General features: G+C 42.5%; 1 protein-coding gene across 1 annotated transcript in view; it reads left to right on the top strand.

Moving 5' to 3' along the window:
• The window catches only part of LOC133026467 (CUB and sushi domain-containing protein 3-like), a 313,843-nt gene that overhangs the window by 204,645 nt on the left and 86,624 nt on the right, over positions 1-22,574 (top strand). Inside the window, exons 10-12 of the mRNA XM_061093362.1 lie at positions 5,344-5,465; positions 14,243-14,346; positions 16,055-16,167. Of these exons, the coding sequence (XP_060949345.1) occupies positions 5,344-5,465; positions 14,243-14,346; positions 16,055-16,167 (339 nt within the window). The remainder of the gene's footprint in view (positions 1-5,343; positions 5,466-14,242; positions 14,347-16,054; positions 16,168-22,574) is intronic.

Genomic DNA, 22,574 nt, shown 5'->3' with positions numbered 1-22,574 from the left:
GTTTATTTTCCTCTTAGAGTAGTTTTCACAAATTTAGATTTTCCCTTCAAAGACAAATTTGCTGGTCTTGTTCAAACCATGAACTTAAAAATGCCCCCAGAGAGGAAGGGAACCTGTGATTTAAAGTGATCATGAACCCAGAAGACAGAAAGAGAGAAAGTACCCTCCTGTCAATATGAGGATTTGAGGATTTTATTTTAATTTACTTGTCACATCGGTTACACACCATTTTTTTCAAAGTTTCTTTAAAGAGAGCTTTCCCTTTATGAGGATTGTTCTTCCTTTTCTGATTTACTTTAATGAAGACGTTTCTTTAATAGAGAAATAACCTTCTTGAGCACTTAACCATTCTTTAAAAATCACACTGTTCTTCGCTCGTGGGCATTTTGTGATGGACTTGTAGATTATACACAGTGACACAACCATCTTTCAGACATGCAATGATAATCTCCTGACATTCAGACTTTGTGCAGAGCTTCTCCGGCCGGCCTCCTATTTAAAACTCAGAGCATTGTCTGAATGAGCTCATGTGAGAAAACAGCAGGAGATGCTCCACAGGACTCATCGTAAGTGAGGGCATGCGTGTCTTTGTGTGTGTGTGTCTGTGTGTGTGTGTTGATGATGTTTCTAGCACTTCACAGAAGGGGAAAAAAAACTAATAAAACCCAATATAAACACCTCTGGATGACAGAGAGGTGTAATTCGCGTAGAATACAACAACAGACGTTTGAATGTGCTGTAAACTGATAACATGTTCTCACACCAGAATTTGTTTCCTGCATCCTGCACCACCTCACCTGAACCCTCAAGTGTTCAAGTTTAAAAAATACAAACTCAGGATACGTCCTTTGGATTCATGTCTAGAAATGGTTATAGTATTTTATAATCTACTTTGCTAGATACAAGGCAAATAACTCAAAACCAAATGAATGGAATAGATAGTGGACTAAATCTTGGTATCATGAAAAGTAGGCATCAGTTCCAAGAAAAAACATTGCTGCTCCAGTTTCCGAGCCCATAAACACGTATGATTCCATTATTTTTTCTCTATTGTTTGTTATCCACCAAACCAGACAGTTCACGTCCTGGTCTCTGTCAGGTTGGAAACATGTAGTGGCTAACTGTCCTTGGTATGCTTCAGCAGCCACGACTGTACGGATGAGTGACCGTGAGCCTTCCGCCGGAGGGTGGGTGGCTCACTAACCACAAAGGCCGTCCTGCTGAGGAAGCACCAGCAGAGTTATGGACTCTGCGTCTCGGGCAGATATCAGATTGAAGGAGACACTTATGAGTTTACGCTATGCTAGAGCGGAGAACCGAGTCCAAACACAGTGGAGCCGAAGCAGCGATAAAAATTCATACTCAAATACATTTCTCAAAGAAACCTTCCCCGTACTTATGGGGCGTGTCAGTTATGCTCTGAAGCCATAAAACAAAAACTTTGGAGAACAGCGAGCAAGGGCATTGGAGCTGCAGCTTCAGGATTTGGCAAAGTGATCCTTGCCTGGAACATCATTTAATTTTGGGCCGCCTCCCAATGGTTTATGTGTGTAAGCGTGTTTGAGTGAATGCGATAGAGAGAAAGTGTGAATCCTGAGGGAATCGAGTTGATCGGAATATACAAACTCCAAAGAGGGTATGTTGTCACACACACACACACACAGACACACACACACATACATAAACACTATCTCTCTCTCTCTGTAGCCCCGGCCTAAAGCGTTCAACTTAATCTTGCTCATGATTCCGACAATATGCTTTTAGTACCAGATAGACCTCATCAAACTTTTTAATTTAATCTCGTATTCATTATCACCTCAATCATTAGTGTGGCCTGCTTTTGGCTCGGAGCCCTCTTTACAGTGCCGGTATAAATAACGATGAGAAGGAGACACTGTGTTACACAGAGTGACAGACGGGCTGTCAGAGAGCGGGAGACAATCGTGATGGAAAGATAAGTTGGATCACAAGTAAATCGATAGCGTGTGAATCAGGCAAGATGCAGCACTTCTGGCGTCTTGTGACCCGGACAAAATGGATGTGATCCTAAAGTGGCTCAATTTTAAAACATGTTGAGTTTTTTTATTTTGTCAAACTTCCGGTGCTCTAGGAGAGATGTAATCCGGTTTTGGACCTAATGTGGCCCATGTGGTAAATGGAGAATATGGCCCGAAATTGCACAAAACAAATTCAGGCTACCTCTGGCACCTTTTGGTTGATGTGTGATATGGCAGTGGTTCACTTGCCGCCCAGATCTGGCAAACAGGAGCGGCCATCCTTCCATGCAGGATGTGTGCCGGATGACACCGTTTGGTGCGGGCCGAATCTGGGCCAAAACAATTGTGAGATGAATGATTTTCATGCCTTTGTGTCAAACCTTCAGGGGATTATTACAAAGCTCTATACAGCTCTTTCACTCACAGGTTTGTTTATTTATTTATTTACTTGGCCGGCCAACTCTGTTGTCTCCGACCACACAGGGAACAGCCTTTTTTTGGCAAAAGGCTCTGACTACCTGCCCGGGGCAAGATGGCAGAAAAGAAAGAAGTTATCGACTAGCTTGTGAACCTAGAGAGAAGCATTTAGCGACTAAAGACCCATGAGGCATCGACGGAGACAGAACCAGAGCTCAAAGAAGCTTCAAAAGATTGACTTAAGGTACATTGAGGCAACCAGAGACATGACAGCAAATTAATGTTAATTACTGTGTGTCTGTGGGATGTAGTAAATGAGAGCCATTGTTTGACTACAGCATATTCATCATGGCTTCTTTATGAGATGATACTGTTTTAACGTTATTCATAGAGATCGTTGCTTGTTGAGCTGTCATCAATGACAAAAACATTAAATTAACGATGATTTAGGTACCGGCAGTGAAATGTCACGAGAGCTTTAAAAGTGGAATTTGCAATTATGCAGAGACATGTAGAGACATAATAAAGATCAGAATTTGTAATAAATGGATCTAAGAATAAAAAGTACAAAAGACCCAGAGAGAAGGAGTGAGATGTGAATCATGAAGTACAGACAATGGCTGACAGAGGCACAGAGACGGTGGGACAGAGGATGGCTGAGAGAAAGATGGAGCGAGAGACGGCCGGACGCGGCCCGAGAGACGGATGGAGTTTAATATAAATTATGGGATGTTAGCTCCTCCGGTAATTCTGGTGATAACTCTCCCCGCACTATCGCTATAGCAACACCGTGCCCGTACTGCTGTTGGCGCGGCGATGGGGCCGGCCATTCGTTCAGGGCACGCTGATTGAGCTGTCAACGTACACACACCCGCACGCACACACACACACACATACATACACACACACACACACACAAACACACACACGCTGTTGCCAAGACGATGCACACACGCTCTTTATGAGACATGTAGATAAATCACTACTCATGTGCAACTCAAGCACACACACACACACTCACATACACTTCATCTTTGTGTATCTATCCTTGTATGAATTGCAGTGAGTTTAACACAAGAGAAGGTCATTGGAAGATGTATTAAAAATTAGAGATGCAGGAATCAAATATGTTCAGTCAAGAGGAGGGGGGACACAGACAGAGGAGATATAACATGTCCTCTTGTTCTGACACTTTCTCACAGCACCTCACAGATATGCCCCATTATGCACACAACGAAACACACACACATGGTTCTCTTACTTGTCCCTTATCTTTATTCTGACCGTGTGTTTGTGTGTGTGTGTGTGTGACAGGTGGTGTATGTATTTTCTAGGAATATGTTTGGATGCACAATCCCTCGTGTCCTCTTGTGTATTCGCACACATGACACCGATAATGGTCGTGCGTGTGCAAGCGTGTTTGTGTCTTCATCATGCGGTGCGTGTCGCTCTGTGTGTGACTGCATGTGCACGTTGTGTGAAACGGCGCTGTGTAAGCGTTCATGCTCATGTGCTTGTGTGTTTGTGTGTGTTCACTGTACGTGTTCCTTGGCCCTGCCGCTGAACAAACTAATTAAGGAACAAACGCTGCCTCAAATCAACCAGAAAATTACCTCCCAACTCTTAGCAGGACGACCCAAGGACAGACAAGCAGGTTTCTCTATCACATCCAGTCAGTGCACACGGCCTAATAAAGGCTTAGTTGGTTTATCGAACAACTAGCATGTGTCGTTTTCAACACCCCGCTGAGTGTAATTTCAGTATTGGTGTTTGACTTTCCAGCACAAGTGTTGACATACAGTATTATTCTCCGGTGGTTTCCCGTAGAGAATCTCCACTCAAAACATGTTGTCGTACATGCAGACACTTGTTCTTTAACCCTGCCTCTGTGATGTTTTCAAAAGCAAGCTGTGGTACTAAGCTGCAGGAAATCATGGGATTTGAAAGTTCACAAACATAAGGGCAAATCTCTGAAGAGTAACCTCTGGAGCAGGTAGAATGATGGCACAGGTAGAATGATGCCGCAGACTGAACCCCTTCACTCAGTCTCTTTCTGCCCTGACAACATTGCCTCCTCCCAGATAAGCCGAAGAGACAAATCTCAAACCCTTCTCTCAATGTCCATTCAGTTCTCCTGAACATCCCATATATCAATTTCTGTTCAAACCTTTTAATCAGTTGGGTTGTGGTTCATACACTGCAATAGGAGAGCTGATGTATGTCTGCTAAGTTTCAGAGCTTTGCCCTTTTAAAACTCAAGTTTCAACATTTCATAACTTCTATTTCCTGTGGACGTGCACTGGTTTACAGATCATGACTCACAAGGTTTCTAACCTGGTAAACAAACTGATGCAGTGGGAGAAAGGTGACAAATTTGCAACTCTGATAAGGTGTTGAAGAGAAAAGTTCTGCAAGGATTAAAGTTTTAGTTTCAGACATACAAAGCCTTTTATGTTAGATATTTACCTTTCAATGTCCTGCTTTAGCTGTTTTTCCCTTTTTGAACATGATATTTATCCCAAAGTGTGGATTGTTGTACTTCTTTTAAATATGGAATGTAATTATTACCCAGCCGGTCGACAGAACTTGACTCTCAATAGATTCTGACAGCAAATTGCTGGTGAGCGTCTTTATCAGTCAATGCTGTAACTCAGGCTAATCCTGTGGTATTTCAAAGCCAATAGCTTCCAATTAAGTACTTCTATCCAGGGGGTTGTTGCTGACAGTATCAATATCATATATCTGACCTTCTGTTCCTCTTTCCTCTCCTCTTCTCTTCTTTTCTCGTTGTTTTGCAGCTCTCAGCCTCACTTAAGTGTCACTGTTAATTGTCGCGCTGAGCACAATTGCTGTTGCTACTGCTTCCGCTAATCGCTAATTCTACAGTCGCTGCTTCAACAATGACCTTATTTCTTCTCTCCCTTCACAGTGAAGACGTGCGGCAGCAGTCTTCAAGGTCCTTCAGGAACATTTACGTCTCCAAACTTCCCGATTCAATACGAGAGCAACGCGCAGTGTGTGTGGATAATCACCGCCTCAAATCCCAACAAGGTAAATCTCATCCTCTCTCCCTTTCGTCTCTGTCTCCGTCTGTCAAACAAACTCAAATTCAAACTGTTTGGAATTTAAATGCAATATGAACATTTAAACTATTTATTAACTGGAAAACAGCCCGTTGTCAAGTTGCGCTCCTCAGAGATACAAAGGCTGAATTCAAAAAATATATAAATATCTAAAAAAGTAGCGAGTGAAGCTAAACTTCCTGAACGAGCTCCCACAGTTTGCTTCCTGAGTTTCATGCATTCAATCTATTTGAATTGATATAACACAGCACTTTGTTCACAGAGCCAATTCGGCCACATTTTTACATCACTGAAATGTGTTCGGTGTCGGATCCTACTGCAAATGATATGCTAGTCAGGGCACATCAGCATCTAATTCTACGTGATTGGTTAATCCCGTCCGAAGAAGAACGATAGGCTGGAGGTCAGTTAGACGGCTGCGATTGGTCGCTTCCCGTCCCAGGAGAGATCTGATTGGTATTCAGGAGACGCATCCTTATTCCTCTCAGGGTCACCGTGGTGACCGCTCTGTCGTCAACGGCAACACCTGCGTCAGCACCGTAGGAGCACACAGGCACATATGGGCAGAGTTGCATTGCACAGAGCAGCCATTCACACACAAGTGCTGAAATGCACACCGGGGCTGTTTTTTGTATCCAGACACACACACACACACACACACACACACACACACACACACACACACACACACACCCACACACACACACGAACACACTTACTTACCTTAACCACTTGACTAACCCTAACCCTTACTCTAACCTTAAAAAACGTCTTCAACTTAAATTTGATGATTTATGTCCATGGCGACTTGCTCTTTGTCCCCATAAGGAAAACTAGTCCCCATAACGAAACTGCGTGAACAGAATTAGGTCCCCACAGTGATAGCTGGACCACAACTCTCTCTGTCACTCCCCAAGGCCTCAGCTTTGTGGCCTGGAGCAATACATTCTCCTGTGAAGGCTACATTGTGTATGTGACTGCTGAAGGCTGCAGTGCTAATGTCCGTATGCTCTCTCTGGTGTGTGTGTGTGTGTTTGTGTGTGTGTGTGTGTGTGTGTGTGTGTGCATTCGTGCCTGATGTGTGTAATAATTTGAAAATGAATGTGCCTGTATTTTGAATGATTATGGATCCAAACGCGTTGTAAATGACGGCCAGATCAAGTCGTTTCTTCATGCCTTACAGACACCTTATTATATATTGTAATGTTTGGTACTTTATCGTGTACGTCATGCTCCAATGAATCGCACTGAATCACTTCCATGTATTTTATCAATACATCACATATACGTACAACAATGCGCCGGTCTGAATTATATACATGCCATGAACAACACTGCATGGCACAGTCATGGCACTACATCATACTAGAGTTCTTCATGGGTCGCTGAATCTGTACCTGACCTGAAGCGTGCAAACAGCTATTTAGAATCACATGGTTACCTCTGCTAAGGAGGCTATGTTTCTACTACTGTGCATTGCTTTTGTTTGTTTGTTTGTTTGTTAGCAAGATTACACCAAAGCAAAGGAAAGGATTTAAATTAAATTTTGTCCCGGGATGCAGTATGGGTCGGGGAAGAACCCTTTGAGTGTTGTTGGGTACAGTCAAAAATTGTAAGGGATATTTGTCCCTTAGATATCAACAACAGAACTGACTTGGGATGGCCAGGACTACGTTAAAATATCTACAAATATCTGACTTTAAAATAATCGGAGCGTTAAAACTCAAAAAAACAACTTATAGAACCCTTGAGTGATATCGGTGTGGAAGCTTACTCATATAACACTCCCTTCAAAGAGCCAGATGAAGATACAAAGCAAGAGAAAGGGATGAACATGACAAAAAAGTGACAAATCCTTTCATTTGACTCAACCATCTCCCATCATCTCTCCACTGTCTTGGCAAGTTGTTGTGTTCATGCGGGACACCTGTGAAGAGACACATATGCTGGAGCATTCATAAGAGCTTAATCTTAAAGAAAATCAACCTCAATATGTAAAGCTTCATCTCGCTCATGGATTAGCATCTTTGCTACAGTCGGACTTGTCTCGTTGCCATCAGATGAGTGTCACTGCTCGCTGGTGGATTAAACAAAGATGCTTTTATGCCTGTGACGTCAATGGCATTAATCAATCAATCTGAATTTAGTGTCTTATGCGTTTTTTAAGGCTAAAAATACTAAATTGACAAGACGTATGAGTTAATGGAGACAAATTACTAGAGACTAATTTTTAGTTTCTTTGAAAAGAGCTTGATCAAAGTGAATATCATACATTTCAGTAGATACCCGGCACTCAGTAGGGGGAATGTCTCTGCCAAAGCTGAACAATCCTACGCATGATCGTATGAAAAGTGAATAAGTATTATCAGATCCTCCTCCTAATCTGCTTCCTCGCCGAAGAGTAATGGGTTCATCCCAGATCAAGGTTGGTGGAAATCTGTTTTGTAGTTATTGTGTCATCATGCTAGAAAATAAACCAACCAACTAGAAGGCACACCTCTACCAAGGCCCAACAGCCCCCTTAAATTCATTCAAGCTGCACTAGAGTTCACACACTCATTAATATCAGTTCCTGTCATGTGCCATGTGCAAAGATCCATTAATTACTTCCTATGAAAATGGTGAAAAGGCCCTGTCTTACAAACGAACCAGCAACAAACAAATGGATGAAAAAATAACGTTCTTGGTCAGAGGTAATTAAAAAAGTGGAAAAAACTATTACAAATGTTTTTATTGAACAAAATAATGGTTTACATGCATATTGTTCACCTTCCAGTGCAGGATTTGGACAGTTAGAGATATTTCAGTGGCCGGATGCTCCTGTTGGTTTCGGAATTCCCATTCTCTCATGGTTCAGTTGGAAATTTCTGATCCTCAGATGCACCTGCAGGAGTAAAAGGCAATTTACTAGGTTCAGAAGCAGGCTGATGTTGGGCAGGTGGCGGGGGGGAAATCCACAGTGGGGGAACTGGCAGGTAAACAACAGGAAACTGGGCGGGGGGGCAGGGGGGAGCGGCTCGAACAGAGCGGGAGCGCTGGCAGTAGGAAGCTGTCCTCTATTAGGAGGCTGATTAGGGAATGAGGGGGCAGTTTAGCCGGCAGGTGAGTGGTCAGTCGAGTCCCTGAGGAGAGGAGGTAACGACACAGACAAACACTGGTGCCTGCAAAAAGAGAGAGAGGGAGAGTCGGAGGGGGAAGACGAGGGGAGAGAGAGCGATGGTGCAACATCACATTCAGGCTAAGAGAATAGTCCCACATGATCCTCTCTCTCTCTCCCACCAGCGGAACGGCTCGTTCTGTTTTTCATTGCTCGCACACGTCTCTCACTATTTCATCCTCTGCCCCCCTTTCTCCCATTCCCCGTGTCTCATCCTTCTTTTTCTCTTCATTTTCGTTTCAAACCACCCAGGCCCTCCTCCCCTCGTTCGATCCCAGAGGCTCTGTCCGCAGAATTACCCAGATTCTTCGTTAAAGAGTTCGGCCCCCAAGAAATAGAGAATACAGAGAGGAGCAGGAGGAGGAGGAGGAGGTGGAGGAGGAGGAGGACACTCGAGAATCAGTTTTTACTGTTTCACACTCTCTCCATCGCACCTTTCCTAATACATATTTCTCAGCGTCTCCTGCTCATACTCTGAGAGTAAAGAGATACTGGCTCTCTATTCCTCAGCGTCTCCTCTCTTTGTCTCTTACTGTCACTGCCTCATTCGCTCCATCCTTCTTCTCCTCCCTCTGCCCCTCCACGTGCTCCTTCCCTCTCAGGTTAAGTGTTAATGGAGTTCTGTTGCTCTGTGATGTTATTGCTTCATTTGCTTTTGGCAGAATGAGCCTTTAGTGCCAATTCATTTTGTCCTGTTTTCATTTAACCTTGGGAAAGGCAGGACAGCATGGTCATTACTGGACTCTTCTCTTCTCTTCTCTTCTCTTCTCTTCTCTTCTCTTCTCTTCTCTTCTCTTCTCTTCTCTTCTCTTCTCTTCTCTTCTCTTCTCTTCTCTTCTCTTCTCTTCTCTTCTCTTCTCTTCTCTTCTCTTCTCTTCTCTTCTCTTCTCTTCTCTTCCCTTCCTAGTCTCTTCTCTTCTCTTCTCTTAATGGCCACTTCATTTCTACTATAGGTGTTTAGCTAAAGTCGAGTGCACATTAGCATATCTAAAATGCCCTGTTATATAAATTGAAAACGAATAAGCTTGCCATCACTTTATACACATTTGCACAAGACAAAGAATACTGCAGTGGTGCCCTACTGCATATTTAGTTAAAACCACTGTGACGAGCACAGAGGCAGTGCAATACAATAGCGTTCAGAGAGAAAGGCAAGTTTTGGATTTCTTTAGACTAATTTGCATGCATTGAATTAAGTGATACCCTGCAGGCCAAGAAATATCAGATGTACACACTGAAGCCACAAGGCAGAAATCACAAGACCAAGAAAATCACTGCGCATGCTTCTTTTTCTCGCAGTCCCCCCCCCTCCCCGTCAGTAAAATGGTGAGCTTCTGCATCTTCCTGACAGGATGAACAGCGTAGCACTTTCTTTACGGATCAGGTTAAAAAAATATTAAGCATTGTGCAAAAGAGGAATGGGATGCAGATGCATTTTTCCAGCGAAGTAGTTGCATAGCAACAGTAAAAGTCGTGCATATAGCCTTTCCCACAGGTTGCCGTTCAGAGTCGGTGTCTAAAAAGGAAGGCGTCTGGTGGATTCAGCTCAATGAAACACAAGTCAGGAGAAAAACACTAAGTTGCAACAGACTCGAGCCATCAGTCTTCATCAGCTGACGCCCGGCTCTTCACACAGCCGAGGCGGGAGCATGTTCGAGGAGAGTGAGCAAGTGGCAAGAGGGTTGACTGTGATGCTGTCACAGACGATCTGTTATTCTCCGTGCCTGCCTGTGGCCGCTTTACATCACCACCACCAGGTGTTTCACATCCTCCTACAGCCACCGTATCTGCAAGCCGTCCCTCGAATCTTATTATAGTATGGGACAGGGAGGAGCCTCCCCCCACCTCCCTGTCCCCGCGACAACCTAAAGGAAGTCTTTTATCAAGCAGAAATCCAATTCCGTCGCCTCATTGGCTAGAAGCCATAGACGGATGCAAGGAAGGAATGCAGCAGCCAATTAGAAAGAGAGAAACGAAGGGTGACAGCGAGAGGGAGAGAAAGATGGAGGGATGCAGGATGTATAGGGGGAGAGAGAGAGAGAGAGAGAGGGAGGGAGATTGATGTGTGCATGAACACCAACCAATTAGAGGAGAGAAGAAATATGTAGAGTGTTCGGTTTCATCTATCACACACACGCACACACACACACACACACACACACACACACACACACACACACACACACACACACGCACACTCAACTATACACAAATATACAGCATGCATGCAATACACAAAAATAATCAAAGAATACACACATACACACTAACCCACATATTGTTTGTAATGAGTTTTAAAACTACAGCGTTCACATTTACACACACACACACACACACATACATGCATGAGCTCAGTGTAATGCAGCCATGTCTTAGCTGTGTTTAATGCTGTGTGAACAGTGCTGATGTGGCATCAGGGTGTTGTGTAAAGGACGTGTACTGGACCTGGTTCCCATCACACAGACCCTCTCTGTCTTTAAACTGCTTGGTCAAACAGGGCTGGTCTGTTTCCTGCCAAACAACCAGAGTGGCCCGGATTGGTCGCTATTACCCGGCTAACCAACCCGCTGACAGCCATTACTTCCCAGCGTTTTACATCACCTGCTGCTTCCTCAATGACCGTTCTGCTTCCATTATATTTATTTAGAATATTTTGATGCCTTCATTTCCCCTCAACCTGTTTTTTCCAAACCTAATTTTTCTTTTTTAAAGCACAGTTGAGTTACCGCATCCCACTGCCGGTTCGAATTAAAGCGGAAAATAGAGTTTAAGCTTCTAGAAAAGGCTGAATTTCTCTTTTCAGACGCAGGTGAATTGTAACTGGTGTAGAGCAGCACACTCACTCTTCTGTGTGGCTTAATATAAACCTTTCAATATCCTCCTCTAGTGAAACATTGTTGAAATGTATTCAGTAAATGCACAGCTGCTTTAAAATTGACACAGCTAAATGCCTGATTTGAAACATATGTCCATATGGATAAACTCCAAAGGCTGCTTTCAGAAAATGGGTCAACTAACTTCACTTTTAAACATGTTTCCATCAACAAGGAGCATCTTCTCTACTGGTGCTTTATTAAAACATCACCCGTGAGGCTAAATCCCCACAGAAACCAGCTTTTTAAACCTCGAGCGCGTGAATTCTGCTATTTCGAAGATAATCTGTTCTCCGAGTTTATGCATTACTTGCTGTGGCTGCGGAATTCCCCCCCGTAGCGAGATAACTCGGGACGTGCGCTTTGGAAACATATATATTTAGGAAAATGTTGCTGCCACGAGGAATGAAAGACGCTCTTCAACGAAAAACAACGTTGTGTGATAACGAAAAATCTCTCCCGAACATCTGAGCTTGCTTTTTGATGACACGGTATTTGTTGAAAACAGCCATCACACACACCGGTGTACATTATTTACTGTCAGACGTGCAGTTCTATTGAAAAGCCTGCATCGGGCGCAAAGGAATAATAAGATAAGTGTGAAAATGGTGACTATGTAATCACAGAAATAGACACATTAATCTCCATCAAGCCGTGCCTGCCTGAGTGGGTGTGTTTCCCTGCGTGTGCCTGAGTGCCGGTGTGCGTGTGTGTGCTTCCCAGTGAGAGTTTATCAGGTCTGTAGGTAATGCTTTAATCCAATCTGCTGCCTTACACGCCGATAGAGCTGAGTCAGCATTGTGAGTAAGAGGCAGATCACTGCTTCATCTCTGAAGCCGCGAGTTTAACCCCTTCCTGTTCACATCAGGGGATGACGGTGCTTTACATGTTGCTTAACTAATCTAATGTAGAGTTAATTAAAGGGTTAGTCTGCCTCTGTGGCCACCAGGGCAGATCTTGCTCCTACAAGTAAAAGAAATAGAAGTTAACTTCACAAACAAAAACAAATCAGGGAACACTGACAACATCTTATTATATTTGTTGAAATTATCATCATGTCCTGTTAACCAATAGCATTTAATACAGTTTTGTGGTAAAAACATATAAATAAGCTGGTATTTGTGGCCATGCAGGTCTAACCAACCTGCCTAGCTTGTGATACAAACCATAGCTTTGACACTAACCTACTCTGAGCAACAGCGCCCCCTGCAGCCACCAGTGGTAATGGGATAATGTACAGGAACCAAAGGTTATCGATCCATCCAGCTGCATGGTCCAAAACTCACTTAGCAGAGACACAGTTGAGGGATGTACGTTCCGCATGGCCTCCCGAACCGAAAGTCTGTCGTTGTCAAGTGTTTTTTGCTCCGAATATTGGAGTTGAAGACTTTTTTGTAATGAATTTTCCTTATCTACACTTTGACATTGCTCTTGAACTTGCTGGGTCTGATTCTGGTAGCTGACTATCATTCAGTTACATTCGTCTCATGGGAGATTGTTGCCACTCATTAAAGTTACATGGTGCAAGAGCTGTTTTTTAGGGCTCTGAGCGGGAAGGAAAGAGACATTTTTCCTTTTTTTTTTAAAGATCGTTACACAATGTTGTTTCAAGCAGCAGGTGAAGGAGAAAGCATGGCAGCTGTTTTCGTCTTGTCTGTTTTTCATCTATTCCCTCATCATAGATTCAGTGAATAAGGTCGCAGTGAGTTTACACGTCAGCATGCACACAAGTGGTGTCATGTCCCGGAGTGTTCAAGTTGCAGACGGTGAAGGAAGAATCATGATGTCTGACTAAAGCTGGATCAATATCCTCAGAAATAAGAGGATATTGACACGCAGACTGTTAACACAGCGGAGTGCAGGGGCCATTAGGATTATCTGAAGTCCTCCAGCACAACATAGAATCTAGAAATCTGAAAATGTTTCACAATTTAGGAGGAAGAGGAGGGAGCACAGGGAGAGGGAGGTTTCACAACACCCCTTAGGGTCAAATCAGAATTCCAGTTTGAAACATTCTAAGATTCAATATTACCCTTCACTCCTCCCTGTTGCCTCCTCCTCCTCCCCTCTCCTCCCTTCTTTCATCTGCCTTCATCTTCTTTCCTCCTCTCTTAGTACTCCCCTTATCCCTCTTTTCTCCCCCTCTCATTTCCGCTTTTCCCTCTTCTCCTCTGCCAAATGTGTTTCTCTCTGGTCTCAGATGAAACAGAAAGTGTTGGTTTAGTGATTCCTGATCTGAGTTTTGAGCCGCGCTTCCCGAGCAGAGCGGGAGGTGCTGCTCATCTCCTCCCTGTTCCTTAGGCTTTGATTAATAAAGTCACACCGCATTGTGTGATGCATTAATGATTTCAAATTCTAATTATTATACCAGACCTTTGGTCTCCTGTAATTGATATAAAATAATGCGTCAATGATTCGGTCAGAGGTGAAAGTCTCAACATAAAAAACAGCTATGAAGCACATGTTGGCTGTGATTGAGGTCAGTCGAGGGCAATTTGAATTGAAAGATAGCATTTTAACATTATTCATGTCATTGCTAATTCAACTTTCTCCACGCCTGCATCTTTTAACTGCCATGTTTTTATTGCTTTCTTCCTTTTTTTGCCAAAGAAACAAAAAGGTCATTATTTCTGTAAATCTGTACTCCATGTTGTGGATCTTTATTGAGAGCGGCTTCAAACTAACATGTCTGTGTTTTCTGTTTATGAACTAAAGGTGATCCAGATCAATTTTGAAGAGTTTGACCTGGAGATAGCCTACGATACTCTGACAATAGGAGACGGAGGGGAGGTGGGAGATCCTACAGCTATACTGCAAGTGTAAGTATTCCTGTCTCCTTTACGTACTACAAGTTAGGTCCGGTGTTTCTTTGAGTTTCTTTCTGTCCAGATCAAGCATCTCAGGGTAGAAGGACTTGAAAGGAGAAAAACAACATTCATAAATCCCACACGGGATCATATTTCTCTGCATGACGTTGGTTGCATCTAAAAGTCATGGTGTAACTGTTCAGAAAGAAATGTCGAAAACAAATTTCCTGAAGAAAATAAATGCTATTTTAACATTAAATTTGTAATAAAAAAAAAAAAATGAAAAGTGTTAGTTAATTAAAAGCTCTCTCAACTTCCTGCCTTCCTTGAAAATCCTTCATCGTAAGTCCATTTGTCTTCTCAGAGTTAAAATGAGCTACATGCAGCTCAGGCTCTGTTGTTGTAACATCCACATTACTGCAGTAAAGCAGCTTCAACAAAGTGATGTTGTGAGATAAACTCCTGAAAGTGGAAATGTAATAACCTCCAGACAACGTGTTTCTGTAACTGAATTTATTTCAGTGATTTTATGAAGCAGGCGCATTGATAGTGACTCCAGATCGACCAGCCGACTTTAGAAAGCAGCCGGGTTGAAAGTGTAAAGTCAAACTCGTCAGAGTAAAACCTAACTTTGCCCATTTTCATTCCAAACCGTCAGCTGCTAGAATGAATAACATTCTCCATCTTTCTTCATACAACTTGTGAGATTTTAAAACAGCATTGGATCTTCGGGTTTTCTCCATTGAAAAAGATGAATCGTACCCGGCGGTTAAAAACTCTCACCAGTGCCAGAAGAGTAACAGATGTGGAGCCTTTAAAAATAACCAGACAAATTTAGTTTATTCCTTGTCGAGACGGGACGCTAGCCTCGCAATGTCAGAACAATTTGCATTTGTGAAAAGGGTCAGGAACTTTTCAATGTTCTTTCTCTGCCCAGTGGTTTATCAAAGTGTTTGTCTCTGACTTTCTTATTCATTACTACCTGATGCATTTCTTTATTTTCATTTTAACAACTGTTTGCATCCTTAGACTTAGTTATATGTAACTTTTGTTTTCCATTAGAAAACAATAACATATAAGAACAATCAAATTAAAATGAAGACATCGTTTATGGATTCATCAGACTGGTGGGACTACATACAAATTTTCAGGAACTAATTGTTTCGTCGTAGGTGGAATTTCATATATTCTCCATGCTTTGCAGTGATATTGCTTCATATTTTGCGTATAACTATTATTTCTTTGGTGTTGTACTTTGATACCGAAACCACTGCCCCACTATGGATCCTGCGCCGTTTCATATTCCTAGCCGATTCATCCACCTCCATTTTCTATTAATGTTTCCGAGCTCAACGCGTATAAACCCTCCTCCTTGCTCGATTTCTTTCATTCTCTCCGCTCTTCCTTCCCCGTTCCCTCCAGATACAAAAACATATCTCTCACTTAAATAAAGTACACTGCACACTCTCAGTCTGGATGTTCTGCATATGCTGGTAAGTGTGGGTGACATATGTATGCAAGTGTTTTTTCTTTTAGGTTTGTGTCTGTGAGAAGGAGTAAGAGATGGCAAGAGACTCGAAACCCCAAAGCACACAGGTCCCGTTTCATCCTCGGCTCTCGTTTGCTCCGGCAATTTGTTCACACTCAGAGCTGCACTTAAGAATTAAGGCTTCGACTGCATAGATTAAAAAGACAATGGTTTTGCTTTTCTGCGTTTCAGCCTCTCGGGCAGCTTTGTCCCCGACTTGATCGTCAGCATGACCCACCAGATGTGGCTCCACCTACAGTCGGATGAGAGCGTTGGATCGATAGGATTTAAGATCAACTATAAAGGTAGGTAACGTGGGAATTGAGAGACAGAAAGTGAATGAATTATCTGCCTGTAAAAGAATGATTGGAATAGTTTAGCAGCTGTAGTTTGAACTTTGTCTTGGAGATCGGCCGGAGCGCTGGTCCTATCTAGCCAATTTGTTTTGTTATGGAAGCATCAATGAGTCAGTGTTTATATCTACAATAGGTCTGTGGAGATCTCTTTTATCACAGTAAACACCATCGTGTCCTGTTTGTGGACCAATTATCCTCCTCCGTATTCCGCCCTTTAGCCTGGAAGGACCTTTAGTGTTAGAATCCACAGTGACCAAAATAACTTTCTTGTGTGACTGTAAAAGAAGAAATTACTCAGACCTTGTTGACACTACTGCAGTTGAACAGCTGTGTTTGAACAGATATTTTGCAAAATGTCCAAATATGTGTGGACAATAAATAAATGTTTCATTTAAAAGCAGTGAATCAACTTTGGATATTCCTGTTTAAGTTAAATTACTACCTTAAATCCATGGCTGAAATTCAAATTTTATACAACACAATAAACTTTTCACTCCTTTCACCAAGACAAAACAAAACCATCAGGGGACATGTTTTTGTTCTCTGCCCGTGGTCCCATTCCTTTCTGTCTTGGTTCGCCGGGAAAGTTTGGCTGCTTAACAATGAACTCTGAAGTGAGTGACTCCAGGGAAATCTAAGGAAATGAAAGGAAAATGCAATGTGTCATTGTTCTGCAAAGACGACTTGTGGTCTGTCCAGCGAACGCATTGTTTTTCTCCCACAGTCGTTGGCATTTTGAATCTGAATTCACTGGACCATCGATAAATCCTTTCAAGGCTTAGGTTGTAGCGGTGTAGAAACTTGGTTCAGGTGTTTTCCCAGATTAAAGAATCCTCCAATCAAATTTTCCTAAAACACAACATTTACATAAATATCACAAGTAAGTTTCTTCATTTCCAAAGTTAACTGTTTCAAAGATGTAGTATGATTTAAATTTCCCATCAAACACTGAGCTTTGCTGCTCAGATGAACTTGGCGTTCCTCATTCCAGTTTCATCATTTACTGATTTATCGTCATAAAGAGGCCACGCCCACTGACAAGGCCTCAAGTTACATGAGAGGAGGGACAGTGACTCATTGTCTTGATATGTATCTCTTCCCCTTTTATTTCCCTCTGAGGTTGAAATGAACGAACACAAAATGGTGATTAAAAGAACACAAAGTCAAATTAAATTGAATGTACATGTATTTTTTCAGTACTACAGAATTTATACGCTTTAAAGATTATGAAAAATGACCAAATACTATGATATCGTCTTTCTAAAAGATCTTCTACCAATACAGATGAGCTGTTGCATTGATTTTATTCATGCTGTGACTCACAACACTCGAGCCGCCACAGATCTGCATGTTTAGAAAAGGAGTCACGCCAACTTGAAATCATAAACGGCATCTGCTTAGGGGCTCCACAAAATCCCTGTTCATTTCCTCTGAGTAATTTCCCCATAGGGATCAATAGAAAAATGAATGGAGAGTGCCACCATTTAAATGCACCCATGCTTATAATAATGCTCGGGTTGCACAGGCATGATGGAGTGCAGCGCCCGTGTTCCATATTTTAACAATCGAGAAAACATTTAAACTCTCTTCATCCCAGTGAGGATAATCAAATGCCAGTTTTATTATTTTTTTATTTTTATTTGTAGCTGCTCATTGGCCTGGATGGATTTCATTTCAAGAGTTTATATCTATAAATGTGACTTTCTCCCTCAAACCACAACAACCTGAGAAGTTCTATCGATACTCTGTGCAATATGAATGTGTCTGTCTCAGAGTGTTGGCTCCAGCCCCCACAACATGAACTACAAGGGGGGGGGGGGGGGTACTTGTGGGTGCATATAATAATGCGGAAATATAAGCATTATTAGTAACTCTAGTGTTACTGCAAAGTCACCGATGCACTACACATCGCATGTGTGTGTTTGTGTGTCTGTGTGTGTGTGTGTGTGTGTGTCTGTGTGTGTGTGTGTGTGTGTGTGTGTGTGTGTGTGTGTGTGTGTTTGTGACAGGTCCTCTGTCAGTGAGCCAGCGAAGCTCCACCATCAAGTCACTCACCCCTTCCTCTCCTCAAATGCTCCCTCTCTTCCCTTCTCTTTGTGTTTGTCTCTCTATCCGTTGCATTTTTCCTCATTAGTCTTCTCTACATCCCCAATTCTCTCTCTCTCTCTCTCTCTCTCTCTCTCTCTCTCTCTCTCTCTCTCTCTTGTCTTCAATCAAAAATCACAGCATTTCCTCCGTCACCTTGGTCTTCGGTGCTCATTCCATCCTCTCCCCTTTTCCCTCTGTCTCCCATCTTCTCTCACGTCGTCTCATCTCCTGCAGCCGACCAGTCCCGCTTCCCCCTTTCTTCCTTGGGCTTATTCACCGTCCACCTCGCCCTTTGTTGCTTTCTTTTGATCCTCCCTGTCTTTCTCTCTCGCCGTATCTCTCCCTCTCTCCATCCCTGTGTCCCACTCCTTTTTTCTGTCACCATTCATCTTTTATTAAAGCCAAGGTCACTAACCTGGCAACACTTTGACTCGTCTTCCCAGTTGCACAGCAAAGCCTCCCACACACACGCACACACACACATGCTCTCACACACACACACACCCTAACCCTGCACTTGTCTATCTATAGTTGTGAGGACACTCATGGAAATAATGCATTCTCTAGCCCCCCAATATCCTTTACCAACACAACAAAATGACCTGAGCCTAACCCTAAGCTAATTCTAACCCTAACCCCAAACCCTAGTCTTAATAATGGTATTGAACCAAAATTGTCCCTCATAACTATCGATAGACACATACACACACACACACACACACACACACACACACACACACACACACACACACACACACACGCACACACACACACTGCCAACTGAACCATGGCATTGCACAGTTATAGAGTTAAGAGCACTTTAACATTACAGCCGTCGTTTAAACCAAAGTTTTTGTCGACTCTATGAATAATTTAAAATAAGCTTGTATTTCAGTCTGCACGACTCATAAAGACTTTTTTGTCCAGGGTCGTATCGCGTAATATATACGTGTCTATATGTTAATGTGTGATTGTGTAGTTTAACAACACCTGTGTACGTGTGCTTTCCAAGTGTATCTGCTTTAAATTTCCTTTATGGTTTGAGTAACACAACAATAAAACAGCGTTTCAGTTGTTTATTTTTATTTTCTAGGAAATGAAAACAAATAAATTGGGTGTTCTATTCAAGGATGCGTGTCAAGGTGTTTCACGACATATAGATTTCACTGAATATATGTGACTTAAAATTTGGTTTCGGTTGGTTTAAGAAGAGAAAAGACTCGATATTAATGAGGAATCGTTCATGTATTCATTCTAATTCCCTTAAGTGTAGTTTCTATACTTTAAGACGGTTATATTGACAGGATAACATGTTAGATTTTTTTCTCTGTGTTAGTTGTAAATCCAGATCATATTCAACATTCATTGTCAATAGCTGGTGACAAACTACACAAACCAGACACAAGAAATATTCAGAATTTTCTTACAGCTTTCAATTAGATCTTTTTAGTGAAGTCCACCTCGTGATAGATTCTACTCCAGCTAATAAATTATTAAATCTACCAGCCATGTTCTGAATCAGAGAGAAGGTATTCTGCGGTGAGCAGTGCCGACCCGTGTCACTTCCTCTTCCCCCCCGTCTGCTCAGAATGTGTGACCTCAGCTTCCAACCACCGGCTCATCTTACTTTCCAGCTTTTTTTCCAGAGCAGGATTTTCAGAGCACCACCGTGGCGTTTCTATAATTCAAACACAGCAGCTGCCATTTGGATTGATGCAGAACTCATCCCACCGCACTGGGTAAAACCTTCTGCTCCACTTAAGAGCAGCAGCTGATTCCTGCCAATTGCAACAGGCACAGGTGCTCGCTGCCCTCAGTCTGCCTTTTGTCGCCCAAGTCGTATTTCTGTCCGCGTGAGGCGGTGGACACCTGTACGTCAGTGTGATGGAGGCGCCAGGTGCACTGTGGTGTTAGATGTGTCTAATGTGATGAGAGACGGGAGCTTTGCGCAACACACTCGCTACCAAACCATTCATAAATAACTAATGGAATCCCTTAAATAAATAAGAGTAAGTGTTTGATAAAAAAGTATAAAGTATAATACCACTATTTATTTAAAGTCTGTCTGCCAGATATATGCCGCAGTGTGAATAATTACCTCTAGGAGTGTTTTCCAATATTCGAACCATAAAAGATGCAACACGTCGGATTATAAATCCAAATGTTTGCGTCACCTCTCCTCCGTTTTCCCCGAAGAAAAATGTGTGAGTGACGATTCTGAGACTTCCTTTCTGACGATGAGTCATTACCTTGAGCTCCTGCTTTTTGTGCATCGTTCACAGCCTCATCCCATCATTCTGTGTTACGTAACGCTGTGCTGGGAAACTACAGAGTGCTGCACAGACGTCAAGATGCTGCTTCACAGCCGGCTGTGAGGGGGGGAGGATGGATGGCACACGTGTTAATCTCATGACAAAGGGCTTTTGCTCCACGTGTGCCACATATTACTGGAATTATCTCAAAGTGTGCCATTAGTTAATTCTGCTGCCAAGACAAACAAATGATATTACAGTATTTTCTTAGGAGGAGGAAGAGTATACTGTGTGTTGGTATAGCTTCTCTCCTCCCCTCTCCTTTTCTCTCCTCTCCTCTCCTTTTCTCTCCTCCTCTCCTCCTCTTCTCTCCTCTCCTCTCCTTCTCTCCTCTCCTCCCCCTTCTCACCTCTCCTCTCTTCCCTGCACTTCCATCACCCAGTCATCATGTCAGCTCTTTCCGGATTTTTCATCTGTTCTTTATGGTTTTTAATATGTGATGTATTTTATAGGAGGGAAAGATGTCAAGGTGGATTTTTACAGCACACTTGACTCCTGGGTTTGTGAGGCTGAAGTGCACATGCGTGTGTGTGTGTGTGTGTGTGTGAGCGGAAAGGTATAGAGAGAATGTGGTGTTTTTGTGTGTTTGCCTTAAATCTCTAAGCCCTTTTGCATCCACGTTTCTGTGTGTAATTGCAAGCGAGTCTATGTTTGAAAATAAGTGTTGAGTGGTAGAATGGATTATCGATGGAAAATAATGTCATGTTGCTGACGTCTAACCAAAATGTGTGAAGCCAACTAGACAATAGACATTCATACAAATAACAACTACAACTATGACAAAAACCTTAGACAAAATGTATTTTGACTTTTTAATTTAAGCCATATCCAATCCACTAACATGGAGGAGGTGGGGTTTACGGTTACCACCAGGGGGCGTCAGGATGTCTTGGCTTCACTTATGAGGAGCTCTCGTTTTGTTCATATTTATAAACGGTTTTGTGAATCAGAGAGAAAGCCAGAAGCCACACAAGGCACTAAAACAAACTTAATTTGCAAATAATAAAACATCTATAAACATCCAATAATAAAAACACCTCATATGTGCGTAGAAGATATTTCATCATGCAATAACGATACCAGACGCCTGCTCAGTCTTAACATTGTTGTTAAAATTAGTGGCGGGTCCCAGAGGAACTCAGTCCTCCTGCAGCGCTGGAGTCCAGACACAGAGCAGGTCTCTCTTAATCACACAGCACTAAACTGCATTTCATTCACAGCCACTGAAACACCATGAAATATGAAGTCATGAAATATTCATTCACAACATAACCAGAAAACGTGGTTCAATTTTACAGTCAATAACCTTGCTATTGGGTTAGTGAATCAAAGCCTTTTAGGGTTGCTTGCTTTCGTCCATATGTGTGTGCGCGTGCGTGTGTGTGTGTGTGTGTGTGTGTGTGTGTGTGTGTGTGTGTGTGTGTGTGTGTGTGTGTGTGTGTGTGTGTGTGTGTGTGCGCATGCTTCGAAGTTAATCTGTGAAGGGCAGGCCTTACTTAATCACAGCACTGTAAACACCATTTCATTTTCTAGTCATGAATTATTGACTCCAGTAATATTCTCTTGTAGCCACCACTGTTAGTGATTCCTGAAATACCAGATCTGTCGTCATTCAGTCCAAATTCATTGATAAAAAATGGATTGCTCCCCCCCATTAGGACTTAATCATATATTCCATCTATTTCAAGTCACACACACCTAGTTACAGTTTGAAGAATTGTCCTGTTTCTGGTCCTTTTCCTCAGATAGATTAAACGAGCAAGGACTGATTGAGCCTTGTTGTACTTCGAAGTAACATATGAGATGTCGGGTTTTTTTGGCCCCTTATTGGTCATGAAGTCATTAGAGAGGCTCATCAAGAAGAGGCTCCAGATGGTTGAGAGCGTGTTACACTCCCTTGTTTTAACTATAAACAAGAGAACGGTTGAGAAAAATGTATCTTAATCCTTTGCTGAG

This window comes from Limanda limanda, chromosome 19 (assembly GCF_963576545.1).
Source record: "Limanda limanda chromosome 19, fLimLim1.1, whole genome shotgun sequence".
Lineage (NCBI taxonomy): Eukaryota > Metazoa > Chordata > Actinopteri > Pleuronectiformes > Pleuronectidae > Limanda > Limanda limanda.
Note: the sequence above shows the minus strand (reverse complement) of the source record. Positions and strands in the feature narration are given on the sequence as shown.